Source organism: Leptonychotes weddellii, chromosome 10 (assembly GCF_054177405.1).
Source record: "Leptonychotes weddellii isolate Sample4059 chromosome 10, ASM5417740v2, whole genome shotgun sequence".
Taxonomy (NCBI): domain Eukaryota; kingdom Metazoa; phylum Chordata; class Mammalia; order Carnivora; family Phocidae; genus Leptonychotes; species Leptonychotes weddellii.
Window position 1 is genome coordinate 76,902,777 of NC_138378.1, and position 21,429 is coordinate 76,924,205.

Genomic DNA, 21,429 nt, shown 5'->3' on the forward strand with positions numbered 1-21,429 from the left:
GGGGGGGGGGGGGCGCTCTCTGGGGCAGGGCCTGGGTGTTCTTCTTCCTGGGCCCCACCTGTGTGGCACAGAGCAGGTAGTTGATAGGTGTTGGTGGAATGAAAAAGGTGGGGAGAGAACGGGGTTATGTCTCCCCAGGGGAAGCTGCAGATGTGGATCGACCTATTTCCCAAGGCCCTGGGGCGGCCTGGACCTCCCTTCAACATCACCCCACGGAGAGCCAGAAGGTGACTTACCCCAGTCAGAGGCTTGGAGCTGAGCAGAGTGGCGGGATGGTTGCAGTTCGCTGTGGGTGGGACCTGGAGGTCACTCTTGGGCCACTTGTTGGGCCACTTGGGCCAGAGGGCATCGCTCTTGTGTGGGCCTGGCTAAGTGCCCAGCCAGGCAAGCATCGGGGTCTTGTTGGGTGAGCCAACCTCTTGGCTTCTCAGTCAAAGATGGCCCACCCTTTGCTGGGAAATCCACGTAGACTTGAGCCCTTCTTCTCCACAGGTTTTTCCTGCGGGGTATTATCTGGAACACAAAGGACGTGATCCTGGATGACCTCAGCATCACGGGGGAGAAGATGAGTGATATTTACGTGAAAGGGTAGGGAGGCATCCGCCTTCTCACCTATTCCAGCCCCATGGTGTTGGCCTGCTCCCTCCTTCTGGGGGCGCTACACCTGCCCTTGGGGAGAGCCCCCAGAGCACAGGGAGGCCTCAGAGCTGGGCTGGCTGGAGGCAGAGAGCGCCTCTGGGGTGGTGGAATGGGGGAGCTCCAGTGTAGGGAAGGGAGGGAGGGAGAAAGGAAGGAGGGCCTTATGGGGCTGGTCCCTGCCTTTGGTGAGTCCTTCTCCCACCAATTTCTTCTACACAAATCTTTGGGTTGAACTTAGAAGGTTTGAGGATGTCCCTCAAGAGAGAAGTTAGAATGTTTTAAAATTAAAACATTGGTACTTTGCAGAGATTTCTGGGGGATTGTTTTTGCTTTATCCTTTACCAAGTGCATTTACCTTCTTAATTCCTCATTTGCCTAAGTTGGGGGTGCATATTGTGGTGGAAGCCTTAATTAGACATGTTCTCTAAAATGTTATCTAGTTGGATGGTTGGCTTTGAAGAGCACAAGCAAAAGACGGATGTGCATTATCGGTCCCTGGGAGGCGAAGGCAACTTTAATTGGAGGTTCATTTTCCCCTTTGACTACCTGCCTGCTGAGCAAGTCTGCACTGTCTCTAAAAAGGTGAGCGCGGGCCATCCCCAGTGGCCTAGTCCCAGGGCTTTCTGTTGTGGGTATCACTGCCCTGCCATTGTCACACCTCACCAGTGCCCCCGGATGTTGGAATCCCCATGGCCATAGCCCTGTGACCTGTCTCCCCGCCTCCACGTCTGCCACCTCTCCCATTACTGCCATCATTAGCATTGCTACCCCCCCCCAACCACCCCCCACCAGTGCCACAGGCCCCATCTGTAGCTCGGTCCAGATTCTAACTACTGCGCCCTCCTCCCAACCCCAGACAAACCAAGCGGCAGGAAGGGTCGCAGGGTCAGAGTGGGAAGAACATTCGTAGGGACACCCAGCGTGGCTATGGAAGGGGCAGTGGGGCCACACCCCATAGGGAGAGCTTCTCCAGAGGGCTGGCCTCACCTGTGGATGGGTTGTCCACAGGATTGGGGTTGCTTAGCTAAGTCCCTCGTGTGACATTGTTCCCCACATTTCTGTGTCTGGTGCCTGTGGTCACTGTCCAAGCTGGACACTTACTGGGCGCAGCTCAGGCCTTCCAGGCCGGAAGCCATTGTCCTCCTCCCTCCCTGACCTCACTGCGAGCTGCAGGTCCCTGGGGGACCTGGTGCAACAGCCAGGGGTTGGAGGCGGGTCCCGGGACCTCAGCTCTCTGTGTCTCAGCAGCTCCTCATTGAGGTCTCATCTGGATGGTAAATTCTTTTCTCCTGCAGTAGGCAGAGCCTGAGGCAGGCAGCCTCCTTCCTGGTGGCGCTGCACCTGCCCTTGGAGAGAGCCCCCAGAGCACAGGGAGGCCTCAGAGCTGGGCTGGCTGGAGGCAGAGAGTGCCTCTGTTGGAGCTTCTGTCCACCTGCATCCCACCCAGAGGTGCTCTCTACTGGACAAAGTGAATGCCTCTCTGGCATTTCGGTTCCACTGCTCCGATTTCCTTCCTGAGGTGGCACAAGGCTTAAAGCCGCCAAGCTTCTGCGACGCCTTCTTTTCTGAATGGTTGAGTGGCTTCAAGAAGGGAAATATAGAACGTACTTCCTGGGCGCTGCCGAGGTCTTCTTGGCTCTCTTCATTTCATCCTTCCCTCATGACCCTTGCCCAGCCCAACACACAGGATCCTCTGCATTTTAGAGAAACCAGAATGTTCCAGTGAACAGTCTAAAACCATCAAATGAAAGAAAATAGGGTTGGGGCGCCTGGGTGGCTCAGTTGGTTAAGCGACTGCCTTCGGCTCAGGTCATGATCCTGGAGTCCCAGGATCGAGTCCCGCATCAGGCTCCCTGCTCGGCGGGGAGTCTGCTTCTCCCTCTGACCCTCCCCCTCTCATGCTCTCTCTCTCTCTCTCTCAAATAAATAAATAAAATCTTTAAAAAAAAAAAAGAAAGAAAGAAAATAGGGTTAAACAAGGTTAAATGCATGCTTTCACCCATTGTCGCATAGTGCCTGCCAGAAGGCAGAATTTAGCAATAGCCTTGGGTTCTGTGCAGTCAAGGAAAGCCTAGCCTCTTTGTAGGTTTAATCTTGTTTGCATTTGCCCAGTGTATTTGTCTATCACGAGTTGTTTCCATAACAAAGCAAATGTTGCATTTGTTGGGGAAGAGCTCCAAATCAAACACACACTGCATCTCTTTGCTGTGGACAGAGGGGGAGTAGGGGCCGGGAATGGGGCCGGGAGGGCTCAGGCATCCTGTCTTCTGTGCTTGGCATGCCGGACAAGGATGGGAAACCGAGGCTGAGAGATGCCGAGGGGCCTGCTTAAATGGGAGGCGGGACTACCCCCTTCACTGTGACACGTGGGGATGTGGGCGAGGAGGCACAGGAAGCAGAGGCTCTGTTTTTTCTACAAAGTAGGAAGAGAGAATCTCCTGGCACTGTGGCAGGTGAATTGAGACAAATGGAAAAGGCTGGAAGAAGCCATTATGCTGAGTGAGGGAGCGAAGGGGGAGAGAGTGGGAGAAAAAGGCACAGGGGGAGGGAGAGAGAGCCAATCATGATGCTGAGGTCAGCTGAGATGCTGGAAGTGCTGAGGACCCAGCTGGAGCTGCTGGTTAACAATTTGAGGTGGTTCCATTCTAGCAATGGAGGAGTTCCTTCTCTCCGTCATAAGCACTGGCAAGGAAGAAGAGAATCAGGCTGGCCCACCGTGGAATAGCCCCTAGGCTGGGGCTAGCCCGGGAAGAATGAGAAGCCCAGCAGGGCTGCGGGGGCGGCGGGGGGGGGGGGAGGAGAGAAGGAAGAGGAGTCAGGGAGTCCAGGAAAGGCCCCCCACGCCCCGTGGGAAGGGCAGGGGCAGTGGAATACGGTGGGGTGCCATGCTCCAGGAGAAGGTAGCTGAAGGGAGGGGTGGAGGAGGTCAGAAGAGGAAGAGGAGGCTCTGAAGTCAACCAGGGGAGTGAGGGAGGATCTGGCTTGAGCCAGGAAGAGCCAGTGGGTCCCTCTGTGGGAGAAGGGGCCTAGGAGGCAGGTGAAGCTGTGCCCACAGTGGGGCACCAATGAGCTGGTCTGGGCCAAAGGACTGAGTCTGGGAGTGAGATGGTGCGGGGGTACCGCACAGCCTCTGGGCTCCCCAGTCCTGCCCACAGAGCCAGCCTTCTGCCGAGGGGTTCGGGGCCTCTGGCAGGCAGGCCCTCCGGGGACCCCATTAACCAGACGAGACTGTCATAAAGCACAAGGGTCTCCTTTCATCCAGCTGCTTTGAACCACCGCTGGTTGCCCCGGCCTGGCTCCCCACCTGGAGCCCAGCACACCCACTGGGGCCTGCCTGCGCGTCAGGCACCCACCCTGCAAATAAACAGCTAGTAAAAGGGCCCAGACCGGGAGCGTAATGAGCGCCTGGGACCTGGGGGGCCATTCCCCAGGCTGGAGCCCCAGCGCAGCTGCTCCCACCAGGGGCCGTTTGAACCTCTGGCTCATTACTGAGCCCATAAACCGGGCCGGCCAGAGGAATGGAGGATGCTGGCGGCCTGTGCAGGCGGGCCTGCGGAGCTGGCCATAAAAGCCCCGCCAGAGAAGGGAGGCACCTGCAGGAGGGCTGGGGCCCGGAAGAGGGGAGGCACCAGATGGGGGCCAGCTGGGGGCCCGAGCCCCTCGCCAAATCAGGCAGCGGTCCAGGCTGCAGTGGTGTGTGCTTTGCAAGGTGACCGTTCCTCACAGGGCATGGTTTTTGGTCCAGGAGCTCTGTGGGTCTGCGTGACCGGGGGTGGCCAGACAAGAGGCATAGCCCCGGCTGGGCAGCAAGACTGCGGGTACAGGGCACCCAGGGGCAGGCAAACCCTCTGTGATCAGCAGTTCTCCCGGACTCCCGGTAGAGTCTGTACCCTGAGACTGGTTCTGGGCCCTGCTGTGACCTGGCACACTCAGGATCTGGTCCTCAGTGTCTGCAGGATCGTCATAATGGTTCCTGTCCTTACTACTCACTCAGGAAAAGCTACAGCTGAGGGCAGAGAACAAGCATGAGCGGAAAAGCCTCACAGACAGTCCTTTGAGTTGAGCGTGGCTGGATTCAGGGGTGAACCCAGGCCGCAGGATGCCTGTCCTTATCCCTCAGCTGCTCTAGGAGGCTTCTGTGGGAAGAGGTCCATGATAATGCTGGTCCAGGCTGAGTGGTCTCAGGGAGGCGGGGTAGGGAGAGCAGGAGGGTGGAGAACTTCCCAGCACTGGGGGCTTTTGATTTGCCCCAGGGCAAGCTCTTGGAGATAAAGATGGGGTGGGTGGCCGTGGCAAGGAAGGAGGTGGGGTTACTGTCGCCCCTTACGGCAGTGTGTCAGGGGGATCCTTCCGGTGACAGCTAGGGTGGGGTGGGGGCCCCCAGGTTCCCAGCCAGCCTACCCATTCCTCAAGAGCACAGGGGCAAAGCAGGATTTAGAGGTGAGAGCGGGACTCTGGAACCTGACGGCCTGCCTGTGTTTGAACCCCAGCTCACCACTTCTCAGCAGCCTGACTCAGACAGGTTCCTTGCTCTGGCTTCCTCAGCTCTAAGGACAACATCTCCCTTATAGGTTGTTGGAAGCATAAATGAGCTCAGAGTGGCAAAGGGCTAGAACAGAGGAAGTGCAGATTAATATTATTATTATTAGCTGCCAGATCTTGGGCAAATTCTTAACTTCTCCAAGTCTCTGTTTCATCATCTGTACAATGGGAATGAAACCTCCGCCCATGGCACTGGGAGGCTTCAAGGAGCTACGTCACGTGAAGTCAGCCTGCATGGTTCCTTCCTGGGTCCTTGAACACCGTCTGTTGGTATCTTAGCAATCTTCCTGCCAAGACCTGGTGCTGGCAAGTCCCTAAGAGATGTCCCATTCATTGCCTCCTCCGGGCAGCCCTCCAGCCTCTCTAATCTTGCTTCCCTGCTTCCTCCTCTGGGCCAGGATGCTTTCTGGAGGCTGGACAAGACTGAGAGCAAAATCCCAGCCCGAGTGGTATTTCAGATCTGGGACAACGACAAGTTCTCCTTTGATGACTTTCTGGGTGAGCACTGTTTCCGGCGCACTGGGGGTTGACCCAGAGCCCCCGCTTGTGTGCGTGTGTGCATATGCCGTTCTTAGGAAAGCTGGCAGGTGGAGTGGTCCTACTCTCCGTCCTCAGGGAGCTCAGGGTCACTGCTCCCTGGTGCTGAGTATGGTCTGGGACACAGAGGGGTGCCTGAGGGCCTGTCAGTGGAGGTGGTATGGAACGCCAGGCTACATGGATGGTAGCAGTCAGGTCAAGAAGAAAGGAAGGCACAGGTCAAAGGCGGGGCAAGCATGAGCTCAATGTCACCGACTGTCTGGCCTCACCCTTGACCGGATGCCCCCACCTGCACCCCTGTCTAGACTGGGCAGCCGGGCCCAGTAAGTGAGGGGCTCTCGTCAGTCCTCACGCTTGTGTCTGAGTGATGAGTGAACGAGCCACTGTGGCTCCATCCTCCAGGCCCCCAGGCAGGATTCTGGTGGGGGAGAAGTGTGCAGAAACCCGAGCTGGGAGCAGGGAGTGCTGGGCTGGAGGATGTGGTAAAGACAGGGTGAGATGTGGGGCGAGGAGGATGGTTGTACGGGGCCAGCAGGTGGGACTGTGAGTAATAGCCCTGTCACAACTCTGAGAGTTCCCCAGAAAGTGTGGTCTAGCTGTACGATTAGATATTATTCAGCCACAGAAAGAAAGGAAATACGGATCCATGCTACAATGTGGATGAACCTTGGAAACATGCTAAGTGAAAGAAGCCAGTCACAAAAGGACTAAGATTGTATGCTCCCATTACATGAATCGTCTGCAGTAGGCAAATCCAGAGACAGAAAGTGGCCTGGTGGTTGCCAGGTGTTGGGAGGAGGGGAGTGAGAATGACTGCTAATGGGTATGGGGCTTCTTTTGGGAGTGATGACAATGTTCTGGAATTAGATAGAACTGGTGCTGGCACAACTCTCAATATACTAAAAGCCACTGAGTTTTACACTTTGAAATGGTTAAATTGGTACATTTTATGCGATGAGAGTTTTAATTCAATTAAAAAAAAAAGTGGACCTTGTGAGAAAGGGAGCCTGGGGCATCAGGAGTCCTGATTCTTGGCCCACTCTGCTACTTGGGAGCAGGGTGGCTCTGGATGGAACACTGGAGCCCTTTTTGGCTGGCCCTGGATTGCAGAAAGGTGAGCTGATCTTTGCTGAGCCCTTGGGCCCCTGCAGGGGGCGTTCAGAGGAGCCGCTCCAGCAGGGATGAGGAGGAGGTCAGCCCGCCCCTGCAGCTCCCTGCCTGGTCACCCACATTCAGAGGACGGCACTGGAAAAGATGCAGGCTGTCAAAATCATGGCATCCAATTGGACTTTTGTTATTTTACTGATTCTCCTGCAACACATAATTCCTGTAGAAAATTGGAAAATACAGATCAACAGTGCCTTGCTTTGCTTATGTGTTAAAATTTCACTACCCAGAGATAACCTCCACTCCTATGTTCACACGTATAATTTCATATATAAGCAAACACATGTATGTTATATGTGTATTTACACACATATAATCATACCTACATATATGGCATGTATATAGCAAAATGAACTTTATCACACATATGTTTTATATCCTGATTTTTGGGGAAAACTTAATATTTCAAGCATATCCTTTCTGTTGCTAGTTACCTGCCCATGTTTATATCTGCATCATAATACTTAACTCCTGCCTGTCGCTGGGCCCTATTCTGCCTAACTAATCTTCTCTTGGTGGGTCCTCAGCTCACCTTTGGATCTTCCAATGTGAGTGATACCCTTAGGCACACATCTCTGAATCCTTTGTGTATATCTTTCCTGAACTGTAAGTAGATTTTTAGAGTCTTTGTACATTTTCGTGGTTTTGGAAATATTTTGTTCAGTTGCTCTCTAGAAAGGTTTTGCATTTTTACATTTACATTTTATTCCCACCTGTGCCCTTTTTGAATCACTTTTGCTACCAGTGTTACCTTTTTTTTTTTTAAATTGCCTATCTGACACCTCATTTTAATTTTTGTTTGCATCTCTTCATTACTTGTGAGGTGGAACTTTGAAAATATACTTATTTCCGTATTATTGGTGGGATTTTATTTTCATGGTTTTGTTCATCTTGTTCGTCTTTGATTTTTGATTTTCAGAGCGCTTTGCCTAGTAAGGACACATTACAAATAATTCCTCCAATTTTTTCAACTGCTTTTTAATTTTTTTATGGAGTCTTTTTTTGCTTACAGACTTAACGGGTTTTTTTTTTTGGCATCATTCTATCAACCTTTTCTTTATGAGGTGAGACTTCAGAAAATTAATTTTAAAAAGAAAAACGAAGAAAGCTGCATTTTTACTGAATGAGAAAACTGTTCAAAAAAAGCAAAATGGGCTCATCTTTTGTTTTTAAAAATAAAAATAAAACCATTAAAACTACTTTTAACTTCATAAGGCTTCTTTTTTCTTCTTCATAATGTGTTTTTAATGACATATTTTGCTTTTTTAAAATATTTATTACTTTAAAAAAAAGTAATAAATAAGATCTATCATCTTGCCAATCCAGAGATTATACAATGTTTCCTTACAGTCTTTTATGTAGATCATACTGGGATAATTTTGTGTATACACACACACACATACGGTTTAATATCCTGATTTTTCTTAATGTTATATTAGGACCATATTTAAAATGGGAAACAAACACTCATCTACACTTGAGGGATGGAGAGACATGTGGGCGGGTGGATAGATAGATGAACGCTCATACAGAATTGAACAAGTGGATGGATAGAATAATAGCCTGATTAATGGATAGGTGTAGTTCTCAACAAATGGCAGCTATGGAGGGACGGAGATAGATCACAGCAGATGGGTAAGTGGAGGAATAAATGGATGAGTGGAAAGAAAGAAAACTAGAAAAATAGATCCCACTGGTGGATACTTACAGTAACTGAGCATTCCACACTGAAAAAAATCTAATCTCTTTTGCATGGTATTCAAGAATTTCTTTAATTTGGCCTCAGAAAACATTTTTTAGATTTATCTCTCTCATGTAATCCCTTCAGCAAGTTATGCTCCAATCGCATTGATTTCATCATGTTGTTGTGATTGGATTAGGTGAAACCACATGAAATTGCTGTTTTTATAGGTCAAAGACAGTTGAATACCATTTTCATATGGTTCAACCATGTAGATGGAGCTATATTACAGGGAGATGATGGATTAAATGGATGAGTAGATAAATAGTATAGAAAGATGGCTGCTTGGAGAACTAGGCGGGCAGATGGAAAAATGGCCGGATGAATCACAGTGAGATATGACTTCACATGTATTAGGATGGCTCTAAAAAAAACAAAAGCAGAAAACAGAAAACAACAAGTGTTAGAGAGGATGTGGAGAAATTGGAAGCCTCAGACATGCTGGTGTGAATGTAAAATGGTGCAGCTGCTGTGGAAAACAGTTTGGCAGGTCCTCAAAAAAAAACCAATACAGAAATTACCAGATGACCTAGCAATTCTAATCCTGTACCCAAAAGAATTGAAAACTGAGACTGAGACACTTGCACACCAGTGTTCACTGCAGCATGATTCACATTAGTCAAAAGGTGGACACAACTCAAGTGTCCCATTGACAGATGAATGGATAAACAAAATGTGGTCTATCCATCCCATGGAATAGCATTCAGCTATAAAAAGGAATGAAGCACTAATATGTACTTCAACATGGATGAACCTGGGAAGCGTGCTACGTGAAATAAGCCAGACACAAAAGGACAAATATTTTATGATGCCACCTCTATGGAATATCTAGAATAGGCAAATTTGTAGAGACAGAAAGGAGATTAGAGTATCTCAGGGACTGAGAGGAGGGGGGAAAGGGGAGTTATTGCTTAATGGGTACAGAGTTTCTGTTTGGGGGGATGAAAAGTTTTGGAAATAGGTAGTGGTGATTGGTTGTATGATGTTGTGAATGTAATTAACGCCATTCGATTATGCATTTAAAATGGTTAAAGTGACAAATTTTATGTTATATATATTTTACCACAATAAAAGCAATTTAAAAAATGGATGGATGGAAGGATGGATGTAGACAATGGGTGAATGAATGGATTTGTACAACGTAAACTGAAGTTGAGTACGTGGGAAGCTCTGTGAAGGGTGAACGAGTAAGAGTAGATTATTGAGCATATGGATGCGTGAGGAGTTGGATGGGCAGCTGTGTGGAACGAGAGGCGATGGGTGGGGGAAATGAAGAGTTTGTGGGATATGACCCATGGCTAAGCGCATAGATCCAAGAGGAGGAGGTGACAGTTTTTCTTGAAACTGTCCAGCCCCAGGGTAGCCCCAGGCTGGCAGGAATCGAGAAACCCTCAGCCAAAGAACCCCTCTCTGCTGCAGGCTCCTTGCAGTTGGATCTCAACCGCATGCCCAAGCCTGCCAAGACAGCCGAGAAGTGCTCCTTGGACCAGCTGGATGACACTCTCCACCCGGAGTGGTTCGTGTCCCTTTTTGAACAGAAAACAATGAAAGGCTGGTGGCCCTGCATGGCAGAAGAGGGTGAGAAGAAGATCCTGGCGGTAAGTGGGCTCCCTCCAGCCTGGTGCAGGCACCAGACTAGCTTCTTCCTTAGAAATCACTGGGTACAAATCTGGCGCCCTCCTTCTCTCCTGCCCTGCCTCTCCCTGTCTTCCAAGGTACTGTCATGGTTCTCTTCCAGTTCCCAGCCTTCTGGCTCCTTGAGGCTTGCATCCCAGGAAGCCTATTTAAATGGAAAGAGCCTTACCTCCCTCAGGCCCTGTGTAATTTATGCTCTCCTACTTGACCTCCAGAGATCTGTGTCCTGAGCTCCCCTCTGGGCAGGGCTTCCAATGGAGGACCGGGGAGTGCCTCTCCCATTGGAGCAGGATCTTTTCAGGGACCATCCTTTTACTGCTGTCCTGGCCCAGAGGTCTGCTCAGGGGTACCATGACACCGTGGAGAACTGTCCTTCCTTCCTCTGGAGAGGAAGTGAATTCTGGACAGTTTACTGAGAATGTGCAGGTGGCCGGCCAGCCCCTAAAGTGGACCTTGAAATAAAATACCCTTGTTGTAGAAGGAATTTTAACACTTATTAAGAAATACTAGCACCTCAAAAGAAAAACCAGCAAAGGACATGCATAGGTAATACACAAAAGAAGTACAAATGGCCGTTAAACATTTAAAAAGGTTCATTCCCCCTAGTAATTAAAGGAATCATTTTAAATGTGGAAACATTTTTGCCTATTAAATTAGACATTAAAAAAAAAAACCCTAAATGCTCATTGCTGGTGAAGACTCAGAGGCAGACCCCTCGTTTACTTCTGCTGGGAGGGCTAATGGTTTTACCATTTAGGGAAGCAATTTGGTAATATATAGCCAGGGATTTAACAGTATTTATGCCCTTGGACTCTGTCATCCCACTTTTAAAAATCTCTCCTAAAGAAATAAACAGACGCAATTAAAAATGTAGTCTCTGGGGTGTTTTTTTGCAGCATTGTTTATAACATCAAAGAGTTGGAAACAATCTAAATGAACCAAAATAAGTGTTTTACTAAATAAATTATGGTCAACCATCCCATAGAACATTTTACAGCCATTAAAAAGCAACCTTTAAAGAATATATAGTTGTATAGTGAAACATAAAATACTTCTAAGTGAAAGAAGGAAGCTCTAGAATGATATAGACACAGTGACATATTGCATATACTTGCAGAGGAAAATAGCTCTAGTACATAAAAATATGAATGGTGCTCATCTCTACATAGTAGAAGTATGGCTGATGTTCTCCCTTAGACATTTCTGTAGCTTCTAAATGGTCTACAAGGAGCAGTAGTGCTTTTGTGATTGAACAACCCTATATCTTTAAAAAAAATAATAAAGTGGCTCTCATGTCTGTTCTGGCCAGATTCCTCTCCAAGCCACGGGGCAGAGCCTTTGTGCACCTGACCAGGTCCCCTCTGTCCCCTCAGGGCAAGCTGGAAATGACCTTGGAGATCGTAGCAGAGAGTGAGCATGAGGAGCGGCCTGCTGGCCAGGGCCGGGATGAACCCAACATGAACCCCAAGCTTGAGGACCCAAGGTTAGTGCCCAGCCCTTGACCCCTGATGCCCAGGGGGCTGGGAGGGGTGGTCCAGGAGGCACCCATTGCATAGCCATGCAGAGGTCACAAGGCCCACATGACTCAGAGGGGGACGTGACTTGTCCAAAGCCACATGGTAAGTTCGGGTCAGATGACAAGCATCATGATGGGGAGCACTCCTCAGCTAAATTTGAGAAGCAGGGGCTGTTGGGTCGGTGTTGGTTGTGTGCTGAGCACATGGTCACGTGCCATATATATGTCATGGTATGGAACCTTCCCTGCTGGGTTGTTATTATCCCCATTTTACAGATGAGGAAACAATGTGTCAGCAAAGTTAAATAAGGTCATTCCGCTGGGAAAGTGAAGCTGGAATTCTCACACCTGTTCTGATTGGCTCTGGAGCCCAATGAAGGTTTTTGCCTTGACCAAGCTGCCTTCTGTGGCTCACCTGTGGTGTCCATTTGGCTTTCAAATGGCCTTCCAGCCGTAATTTGGCCATCCGTGAATCCCTGTCTTCCCTACGTCCTAGGCCCCTAAAAGATATAGACCAATCCAGTGGATGTTGAGGCCTTGAGGGCAGTTACTGGGGGCAGGAGGATGGCTGTGGGGGCAGCAGTGAGAGCTGCGTTTGCTGGGTCCCTCCCCACAGCCCGGCTCGGGTCATACTTGGCGCAGACGGGCCGTTTATCTCGGCGAGATCCCCAGTGCCTGGGGCTCTGAGAGGCGTCCCTGCCCAAGGATGTTGGGATCTGGGTGCAAAGACAAGAGAGACCCAGTACACCCAGTGACGTGCACTCCAGTGTTAAAACAGCCATTATTGAGACACGACGCCCTGCACGCTCTTTGAGTTGGCAGATGAGCTAGGGGAAGGTTTTGAGGTTCTCGGCTGTGAGTGAGAGACAGTCAGCTTGCTGGGTTCACTTCCCACCATCCTTCCCTGACCATGGAGCAGCCCTGTGCATCTAGGCAGGTGGTTTGGCTTAGCTGGGGCTCAGGGCGCCGTAGCTCACCTCATATGGCAGCCTCTCGAGCCTCTGCCCCGCTCCCACATCGCTAGTCTGTGATTAAGTTCTGGGTCAGGAAGGGGAGCTGGTGGCTGAGAACCAGGTCTCGGAGGGTGCCTAGGGCTTGGCGGCACTGAGAGGAGGAGGGCAGCCCAGGCAAGGCTCTCGCTGCGGCAGAGGCTCAGAGAACAAGGGAACGCAGAGGACAAGGGCTGGGGCTCCTGGGGCCAACTGTGGAGGGCCAGGGCGGTTTGGGAGCAGGGTTTGGAGAAGGCAGCGCGGGTAGGGGGTGCCCTGCTGAGCTCTGGGGTCTCACTTCCAGGCGCCCTGACACCTCCTTCCTCTGGTTCACCTCTCCGTACAAGACTGTGAAGTTCATCCTGTGGCGGCGGTTCCGGTGCGTCATCATCCTCTTCATCATTCTCTTCATCCTACTGCTGTTCTTGGGCATCTTCCTCTATTCCTTCCCGGTGAGTCTTGGAGGAGCCCCTGGTCTGATGAGGGAGATGGAGCCCCTACTCTGGAGAGTCCCCAGTGTGGTAGAGACAAAGCCCTGGCCTTGGGACGAAGTCCTACTCCTCGTCCAGGGGGCATGGGGCGGCTGAGTTTTTGCCTTCAACAGAGAGATGTAGCTGTCCTCAGCAAGCCCCTAGACTCTGTAATCCACATTGGCAGAAGGTGAGGCCCCTTGGGCAGGGGTGGGCAGGGGAACCTTCTTGAAGGAGCATGTGGAAGCCGGTCTGGAAGGGAAAGGTAGGTGTGGATGGCAGAGCAGAGGGGAAGGCCCCCTGTTTATAAGAATGGCACCTGCTGAGGTCCAGAGGAAGGGATGTCCTGGTGCTGGGAGAGGGTCTCTCAGTGATTGCCTGAGGACCTTGATGGGGTGTGTCCTGCCTCCTGCAGTGGGGTGGGTATGGGGGACGGTGTGGGAGGGCAGGAGGTGGGCCCGGGAGCCTCTCACCAGGGCACGTTGGTGGTGCTGGTAGGAAGCCAGCTGACGCCCGGGGAAGGAGCCTCGGAGGGCCACTCTATTGAGGGTTGCTTCAACCCCCCCCTCCCCGCTCCACTGGGCCCCTCCCAGGGAGGAGTAACAGGGCCTCTGTTCCCTGTCTGTGCTTCCCCGGCCCTCACAGCTCATCAGGGAGCCCCAACGATGCTCCAGCCCCCACCCCACCGTGTCTCTGGAACTTCAGACCTTGAAGTGTTCCCAGGCTGATTCCTGATTTTTAACGTTCTTTAAATTTTTAAAAAACTTTCTCATATGCGAATTTCAAATTGATATAAAAGTAGAGAGAATGGCATGATCAACCCCATGTCACCTGGTTTCTAATGGCAAAGAAACGGACACTCAGTGAAGGGAAGGGGCTGGCTCAGGGCTGCACAGCAATCTGCACAGCTCCTGGTCCTGGGTTCTGGCCTCTGTGGGCCTCAGTCCTGCTCAGCACCAGGCTGCCGGCCAAGAGCACGGTCCCCACAGCAGGCAGTCTGCTCTGGGAATTACCTTTACGGGTCGGTGTGCTCTTTGCTTTGTGAATCCTCCAGGAGGAGAAGGAGGATGGAGCGCTCTCTCCCACTGTGGCCGGCGAGGACTTATATGAGCAGCGCGCATCTCCTGCAGTTAAAACCCCAAAGCCCTCCCCTTCAGTCCCTCACATCATGGACTGTGAGGAATAGCAGGGAGACTGTCTGGCCGGGCCATCCAGGCCCCAGCTACTCTCTGGACCATAAGTGACAAAGGAGGGTCTAGAGCCAGGATGGCTGATGTGTCCGGCTGCAGCCAGGCCCTCTAAGCCGGCTGTGGTCACTTGGAGAGCCATGCTGAAACGTGTTCCGGGAGGAGTCACGGCTAATTGGCTAACTCTGGTTGTGGACTAAGGAGGGTCCAGGTGGTAGGGACCTACCTGCAACATGTGCAGCTTGGGGGGCTCTCTTGAAGCAAAGGAAGACAAAATCACAAAATCACCGATACGGGCCCATGGAGCGCACGTGCCATGTGGCACCCTGGCATCCAGACTCGGGCTCCGTGTCTCCCCGCACCGGGGCAGGCCTGGGTTGCCTGGTCGGGGAGGCATGGTTCCCCTCGCCAGCCTGTCCTCCGGCTCTCGTCCTCTCATTTTGGGTATATCTGGCTGCCACTCAGTTCAGGCGAGGGCTTCATTAAGCACAGGGTGTATGTCTGGGAGGTGAGGGAGTGTGGCGGGGATGAGGGTGATGAGCTCTGTGCCACTGGGGAGCGTGGTTCCCGGGAGACACAGCGAAGCGGGTGAACGAGGGCCAGGGTACTGCTCAGTGCTCCATCCCGAGGCCCGGGCCGGAGGAGTTTAGGGAGAGGAGAGCTGGCACAGACCCTTGCTCCTCAGGGAGGTGGTCTGCGGGGCAGCAGCAGGGGGCTGGTTAGAAATGCAGAGTCCTGGTCTGGCCCTAGGTCTGTGGAGGAGAACCTGCACTGGGCACATTGAGGTTTGCGAATCGCCGCTGTGCAGGACGGAGCTCTGTGCTTGGAGTCAGGTGTCGGCTAGGCTCGGGCTCTGCCAGTGACTTCCCCTGTGACCTTGGCGAGGCTCTCCCGCCCACATGAGAAGGGGTTTGGGACCCGCTGGGACTAGCACTGTGGTTAGGGGAGCTCTTTTGCCTTCCCTGCAGGTGCCGGACATCAAACCAGCCTTCTCCTGAAGAGCTAAGGAGAGGGCAGGGGCGGGTCCCAAGTGTCACCACTGCCCATTCTGTGACTAGCTCCAGCTCCTGGCCAGCTGGGCCCTGCCCTGCCAGGCACTGGGGTAGCAGGCCAGGCCTTCAGGGGCCCGGGGAAGGAGGGCCTGCTCCCTGGCCAGGAGAGAGAGGGGAAGATTTCCAGTCACTGCCAGCTGGCTGTCCTTCCTCCCCTCTGGGCAGCCTTAGCCCCAGGCCCTGTGGGCAGGAACAGAGGAGCTCTTAGACCAATAGCCCTGCTCAGAGCCCCTCCCCTGTCTTGTCCCCCAGCTGCGGCATTACTCTCCTTGAGTCCTGCTGGAAATTGTCCTCTTTAAACTACCAACTCTGCCTTCCCTCTCCCAGAGGTGCTGTGAGAGCCAGATCCTAGGTGAGGGGGGCCAGGGCTAGAGGGGCAGCACAGGCCTGAGGCTGCAGACCTTGTCTATTTATAGGTCTTTGCTACTACCTAGGCAAATCCTGCTCCCCTCCAGCCAAGTCGCCCGATCACCTGGTGGGTCCTACACCCTCACCTGGCTTTTAGGCCTTGGGGGCCGAGGGTCTGAAAGAGAGGGGCCCAAAGCCAGGGCTGCTCCCCTCCAGTTGGCCTAACTTCCCACCCTCTTGGAAATTGCCCTGGGAGGGGGACATGGAGGGCAGCCTGTCTGATTCCTCCCAGCTCCCCCCGAGAGCCAGCCGGGAGCAGGGCCAGCGTGGGGAGGCAGGAGGCGATCTGGCGGGGAAGGAGCGGCGGCTTTGTTTCCAGAGTTGGCTTTCCCGGGCCGGCGCTGGGGAACATACTGTCCCAATTAGGAGCCTTGTGTTGTGTTGTATGTGTTTTCATGGTTTTTTTGGGGGGGGGTGGGAGGAGTGGGGAGGGGAGATTCCTGTCAGTCCTGCAGCAGGCAGGGCTTAATCAGGGGTGACCCATCTCTGGGGCTGACCTGCATGGTAGGTCATCCCCATACACCCCTCCCCTCAGCCTTCTCTGTCTGTTGGCTGGATGGGAGTGTGGTGGCCAATGAACCCATGTGGGTTCCCATGTGGGGGTATATGGGAGGGGCTGGGGAGAATCATGGCCATGCCTTCAGGCCACCTGTCTGATGGAAGAGGGCAGGACAGGCCTGCCCCTGACCAGGCCCTGGATGATCAGAGTCCTCTTGGCAGGTGGCTGGAGCACGGAAGTGGGTCTTGGGTTGGTAGGGGAGAAGACTGAGCCACTCAGGCACCATGGCCCCAGGTTGGAGGGTGCAAGCAGAGTTTGCACGGAGTGCAAGGAGGGTGTGGGCTTGTGTGGTTGGCGAGAGCCCCGGGAAGTGGGGTGTTGAGCTGAGAGTGGTGTGGGGGGTGGTGTGGGTAAGGTGGAGGCAGGTGGTTGAGTAGGTGAGCCTCCTTTCCTAGCTCTCGCCCCCCTGGCAGCTGTCATCATGTGTCCCTGCCTCTTCCCTCCCTCCAGAACTATGCGGCCATGAAGCTGGTGAAGCCCTTCAGCTGAGGACTCTGGCCCATGACTGGCTGCCTTCTCCACCCAGCTTAGCCGAGCTCCTCCAGACCTCCAGGCCTCACCAGCCAGCAGACAGACTGGCACACACTCCAAGAGCTGGTGACATTGAGTCCTGGGATCACCCTCGTTTCATCATTTCTTTTGCCCCCGACCTAACCCTTTTTGGATCAGCCCATATGTATTTCAGTATAAAACAGTTTGAACCACAGGGCCATGTTGGTGTGTGTGTCCCCGTAGTGCCTGAGTGAGGTGGGGTTGTGTAGAGGACAGCTGTGTCTGGCTCGCTGGGCTGTGAGTCGGGCGGGGGCCATCTCTGGCTCGGCATTCTGAGTGGAACTTTATCCTTTGACAAGACTGGTCGGGGTGCGTGGGCTTTGAGGTTTGGTGTCTGGTCCTGGAGAACATTCCCCTCCTCCCTCTCCCTCCTCCCTGAGGCTTCTCCTCTTCCTTTCCCAGGCTGCGCTTTGCTTAGGCGGGTGGTTACTGTACCTTCTGCTTTCTTTGACCACGCCCAGGAAGACGGTCCACTTTATCCAAGTGGAGCACCATGGAAAGGGTTGGGCCAGGAACTCTCCAGGCAGGGAGGGCTGCTGGACCTTTGGCTGTGACCCCCACCCCACAATTTTGGGATTTCTTGTGACTCCGTCACTCTGTCACTCTGCTTCCTTACCCTGCTTAAAGATCTGGTCTGCACAAACACACCATTTTCTTGTGGTCTGAAGCTTAGCATTAGCTGCGGGTCTGTCTTCTCCTGCAGGAATCAGGCTTAATCTATGGGGGCAGCAGGAACGTACTTAGAGAAAAAGCAAAGAGCGTGAAAACATCGTGTTTCCAAAACAGAGGCCTCTGCTTCTCTCGCCTGAGGGGCTGGAACTCTGGAGCGCAGCACTGGCCGCCTCCTCTCCTGTTCCCCAGGAGGGCTTCTCCTATTTCCCGCTGTGAGCCTGCTCCCCTGGCCCAGGCCCCAAGGCCTCAGCGTGATCCTTCCAGGGCACTTGGCTCTTCCCTGCACTCTGGGACCCAGACTGCGGCCCTGCCTTGTCTCACCTGATTGGCAGACTGGGGTGAATGGCACAGGGCTGATGGCCTGGACCCTTTTGGGTGAACTATGCTTCACAGAGTGATTTTCTCTTTGGGAGAGGTTCAAGATGGAAGTGGCCCTCAATATCCAGCTGGGCAAGATCTGAAAGGCAGGGCAGGAGTCATTCCTTCATTAATTCATTCATGCTTTTCATTCATTAAAGAAATGTGTGTGTGTGTGTGTGTGTGTGTACCAGGCAAAGTGCTAGGCTCTAGAGATACAATGTCGATCAAGATAAACATTGGTTTTTAAAGATGGTTCCTGCCCTCCCACATCTCACCACTGAGTGGGAGAGGAAGATAGATAGATAGGCAATTACAATGCAGTGATGGATGAGCAGGGATTACAGGGTCAAGGGCAGAGAGTGGGAAAGAAAATGGAACAGAGTATGTGAAGACTGGCCAAAGCCAGAAATGAGTTCAAATATCTATAAGAATTTCTGTGTGGGCCCCGGGCAGTGGTTCTCAACCAGAGGCAGCTGTACCCCTCAAGGCCTATTTGGCAGTGCCCGGAGATGTCGTTGATTGTCCTGGCTGGAGGGGGGCGGCTGGTGAGGGTGCTCCTGGCATCCAGCAGCTGCTAAACATCCTTCAAGGCATAGAACAGCCCCCGCCTTCCCCAATTAACTATCTAGTCCAAAACACTGTTCCTGTTGCTATTGAGAAACTCTGGCATAGAGATAGTGGATTCTAGAGATACTGAAAATTAGACTTGATGGGCCCCGGGGGAGCGATTGGCTAGGGCTGGGAATGGGGTGGGGTGCGATAGGAGATACTTCCAACTGGGATAAATCTCAGTTGTCTGGCTTTATGACTGCTGGTACCATGCATGAAGTCAGTTTCAGACAAGAGAGTCCAGACAGATTTAGTGCACAGTCACAATACCCTTCCTGTCCTCCATGTCTCCCTGGTGATGGTGTCTCTCCTCCCTTCACAAAGTTCTAGAAAGCATCGTCTGCATTTGTGTCTCCCTGTGCTGCTGGACCTTTGGCTGTGACCTTATCCCCCACCCCACAATTTTGGGATTTCTTGTGACTCCGTCACTCTGTCACTCTGCTTCCTTACCCTGCTTAAAGATCTGGTCTTTACCTCACCCTCACTCCTCCACCCACAGTGGTCTGATTCTATGCCTGCGGCAGACTCTTCTCTCTTCCTCCTTGCTGAAAGGATCCTGGGGCTGTTCAGCTTTCACCACGGCCAAGTGCCCAGAGAGAAGCCCCGCCCCCGCTCCCGGGGGGGATGTCTTCTTAGATCAAACCAATCACGGTGATGCCCGTGATTTGGTTTAGGGAGACGCAGGTGACTCGTTTATGATCAGTGAGACCTGAGGGGAAGGTGGTGGTGGTGGTTATGGGCGGGGGGTGGGGGGGTAGGGGGTTGGGAAGCAGCTGGGAAAGTTGCTAGGAAACTTTATGTCCAATAACAAAGGACACGCAAGGAGGCACATCGTCATCTTCTGCCTTTGAATCTTGTTTGTGGAAACATGTAATGACCGGAGCTATGGCAGGCATCTTGTGATCATGAGGGGACAAGCTTGAGGAAGAAAGCCAGCACACAGAGAGGATGGCAAGGACCTGGTTCTCCATGAAGCTGTCGAGAAAGAACCCACTCTGGAGCTGTCCCAACTTCTGGTTGTCTTGTTACACGGGGTCATAAATTCCTTAGTATTATTATTATTTTTTAAATAAAGTCCTTACTGTTTAAGCCATCTTTGATTGTGTAGTGTGCTACCCACAGCTCGCAGCGTGCTCACTGGTAAATTCTGTGCTCTGCTGAGCACTCTTCTACTGCACTGCCAATAGCCAGGGCTCCCCTGTGCAAGCACCACATCTAAGACGTCATGCGTTTATTATTTATTGTAACAATTTTCCTACAGATGGCAGTAAAGTGTTTTGTTCCAATAAAATCAGTGTGTTACGATAGTTTTCTCATAGATGTAAACTACCTTGAGGCAGGGGCTCCTTTTTCTCATTCACACCGGCGCCCCGTCTTGCCCCGGTTGTTAAAGCTCTCACCACTTGCCCTTCCAGCCTCTCAGCAGCAGCCGGTGGCCCCGGATGTTCCTCTGCTTCGTGATACGCTTTCAGTTGTCGGCTTCCATGAGCTCGCAGCGGTCCGCCTTTCCTCCTCTCTTTCCAGCCATCCTCTGTCGGTCTACAGTGTTCCCCAAGCTCTCGCCCCGGGCCCCTGTTCTTCTTCCACTGCACGCCTCCTGGGCAACCTCATGTGTCCCTGTGGCTTCGATTGCCACATCTTGATTACATCTCGCCCCCTTTCCGCTCCGCGCTGTAGCCACGTCATCCACCGTCTGCCCCCCGCGGTCTCTGCCGGGGGTAATTCACAGGCGCCGCAAGCTCGACCCGGCCCTCCCACTCATCATCTCCGTCCTCCACCTCATGGAAACAGCTCCTGCTCCGCTCTTCCCTCCGTACCCTCGGTCCCTGGCACTGGATGTGTGGGAGGCATCCATGAACCTTACTTCCTCTTCCCCCTTATCCAAGACACGACCAGATGCCAGATTCTGGCTCTCGAATCTCCCTGAACCCATCTCCTTCTCGTCCCATTCCCATCACTTGCCCTTGCAGTCAGACCACCAGCACCGGCCTCGTGGAAACCCAAGTATCGTTCCTTCAGTCCTCCTCCTCTCCGCTCCCTGACCCGTTGTCCACAAGCAGTGGAACTGAACCCGGCCTGCGTCTCCACCGTCCTCAGGCGGGAGGTCAACCATCCTGGCACAGGGCTCCTCCAGAGGCCACGCCTTGCTTGCCTTTCTCTTGCCATTTGCAGTCTCTCCCTGTGCTCTGCGGAGCTGAACCCTGGGCAGACCCGGCCTCTGCCCATCACTCAGGTCACCGCCCGGCCCTTCTTCTGGGGTGTTTCCCCTGATGGGCTCTGGTGCGAGCAGCCACTGCGGAAAACCGGGGGACTTGATTCTCTCGGCCTCCCCCCACCCTCAGTCTGCGCCTCCAGGGCTGAAATCGCATCACAGTTCTTAATGAGATGTCTGCTTCCTTCACAGAAGGGACTTTACTGAGCATTTCATGGAAAGTTCTCTTTAAATAGCCAGGGCCTCAGAGTCATTTCAAAATGGGTTTTTATGTTCTGACATTCAGATAGTTCTCAACGTTTGAGATCCCTTCTTGCTGCAAGGTGGAGAATAACTCTCATCTGTTAAAAATGGTTCAGTAAAACTTGATAAGCCTTCTGTATCCAGAATACTCAGCTCCCTGCCTTTATTTTTCTCTGATGGTGCTTTTGAGAGAGGCGCTCTGTGTATATGCGTGCACACACATGCTCACACACGCATACATGGACACACCATTTCTCCACATAGCCCAGGAAGGGTGACAGGGAGGGTGGACAGACAGAAAGAGCTGTAAGCACAGCCCTGGCCTGCCCCTGGGCCCAC

The 21,429-nt window shown here is 52.7% G+C and overlaps 1 protein-coding gene across 22 annotated transcripts in view; it reads left to right on the forward strand.

Moving 5' to 3' along the window:
- The window catches only part of DYSF (dysferlin), a 204,938-nt gene extending 185,210 nt beyond the window's left edge, over window positions 1-19,728 (forward strand). For all 22 annotated transcript variants that reach the window (XM_081833664.1, XM_006727994.3, XM_081833669.1 and 19 more), the window contains 8 exons: window positions 139-227; window positions 493-588; window positions 1,080-1,221; window positions 5,580-5,679; window positions 10,046-10,224; window positions 11,635-11,744; window positions 13,071-13,218; window positions 16,893-19,728. In XM_081833664.1, the coding sequence (XP_081689790.1) occupies window positions 139-227; window positions 493-588; window positions 1,080-1,221; window positions 5,580-5,679; window positions 10,046-10,224; window positions 11,635-11,744; window positions 13,071-13,218; window positions 16,893-16,931 (903 nt within the window). In that variant the 3' untranslated portion in view covers window positions 16,932-19,728. The remainder of the gene's footprint in view (window positions 1-138; window positions 228-492; window positions 589-1,079; window positions 1,222-5,579; window positions 5,680-10,045; window positions 10,225-11,634; window positions 11,745-13,070; window positions 13,219-16,892) is intronic.
- The last annotated feature ends 1,701 nt before the right edge of the window (window positions 19,729-21,429 follow it).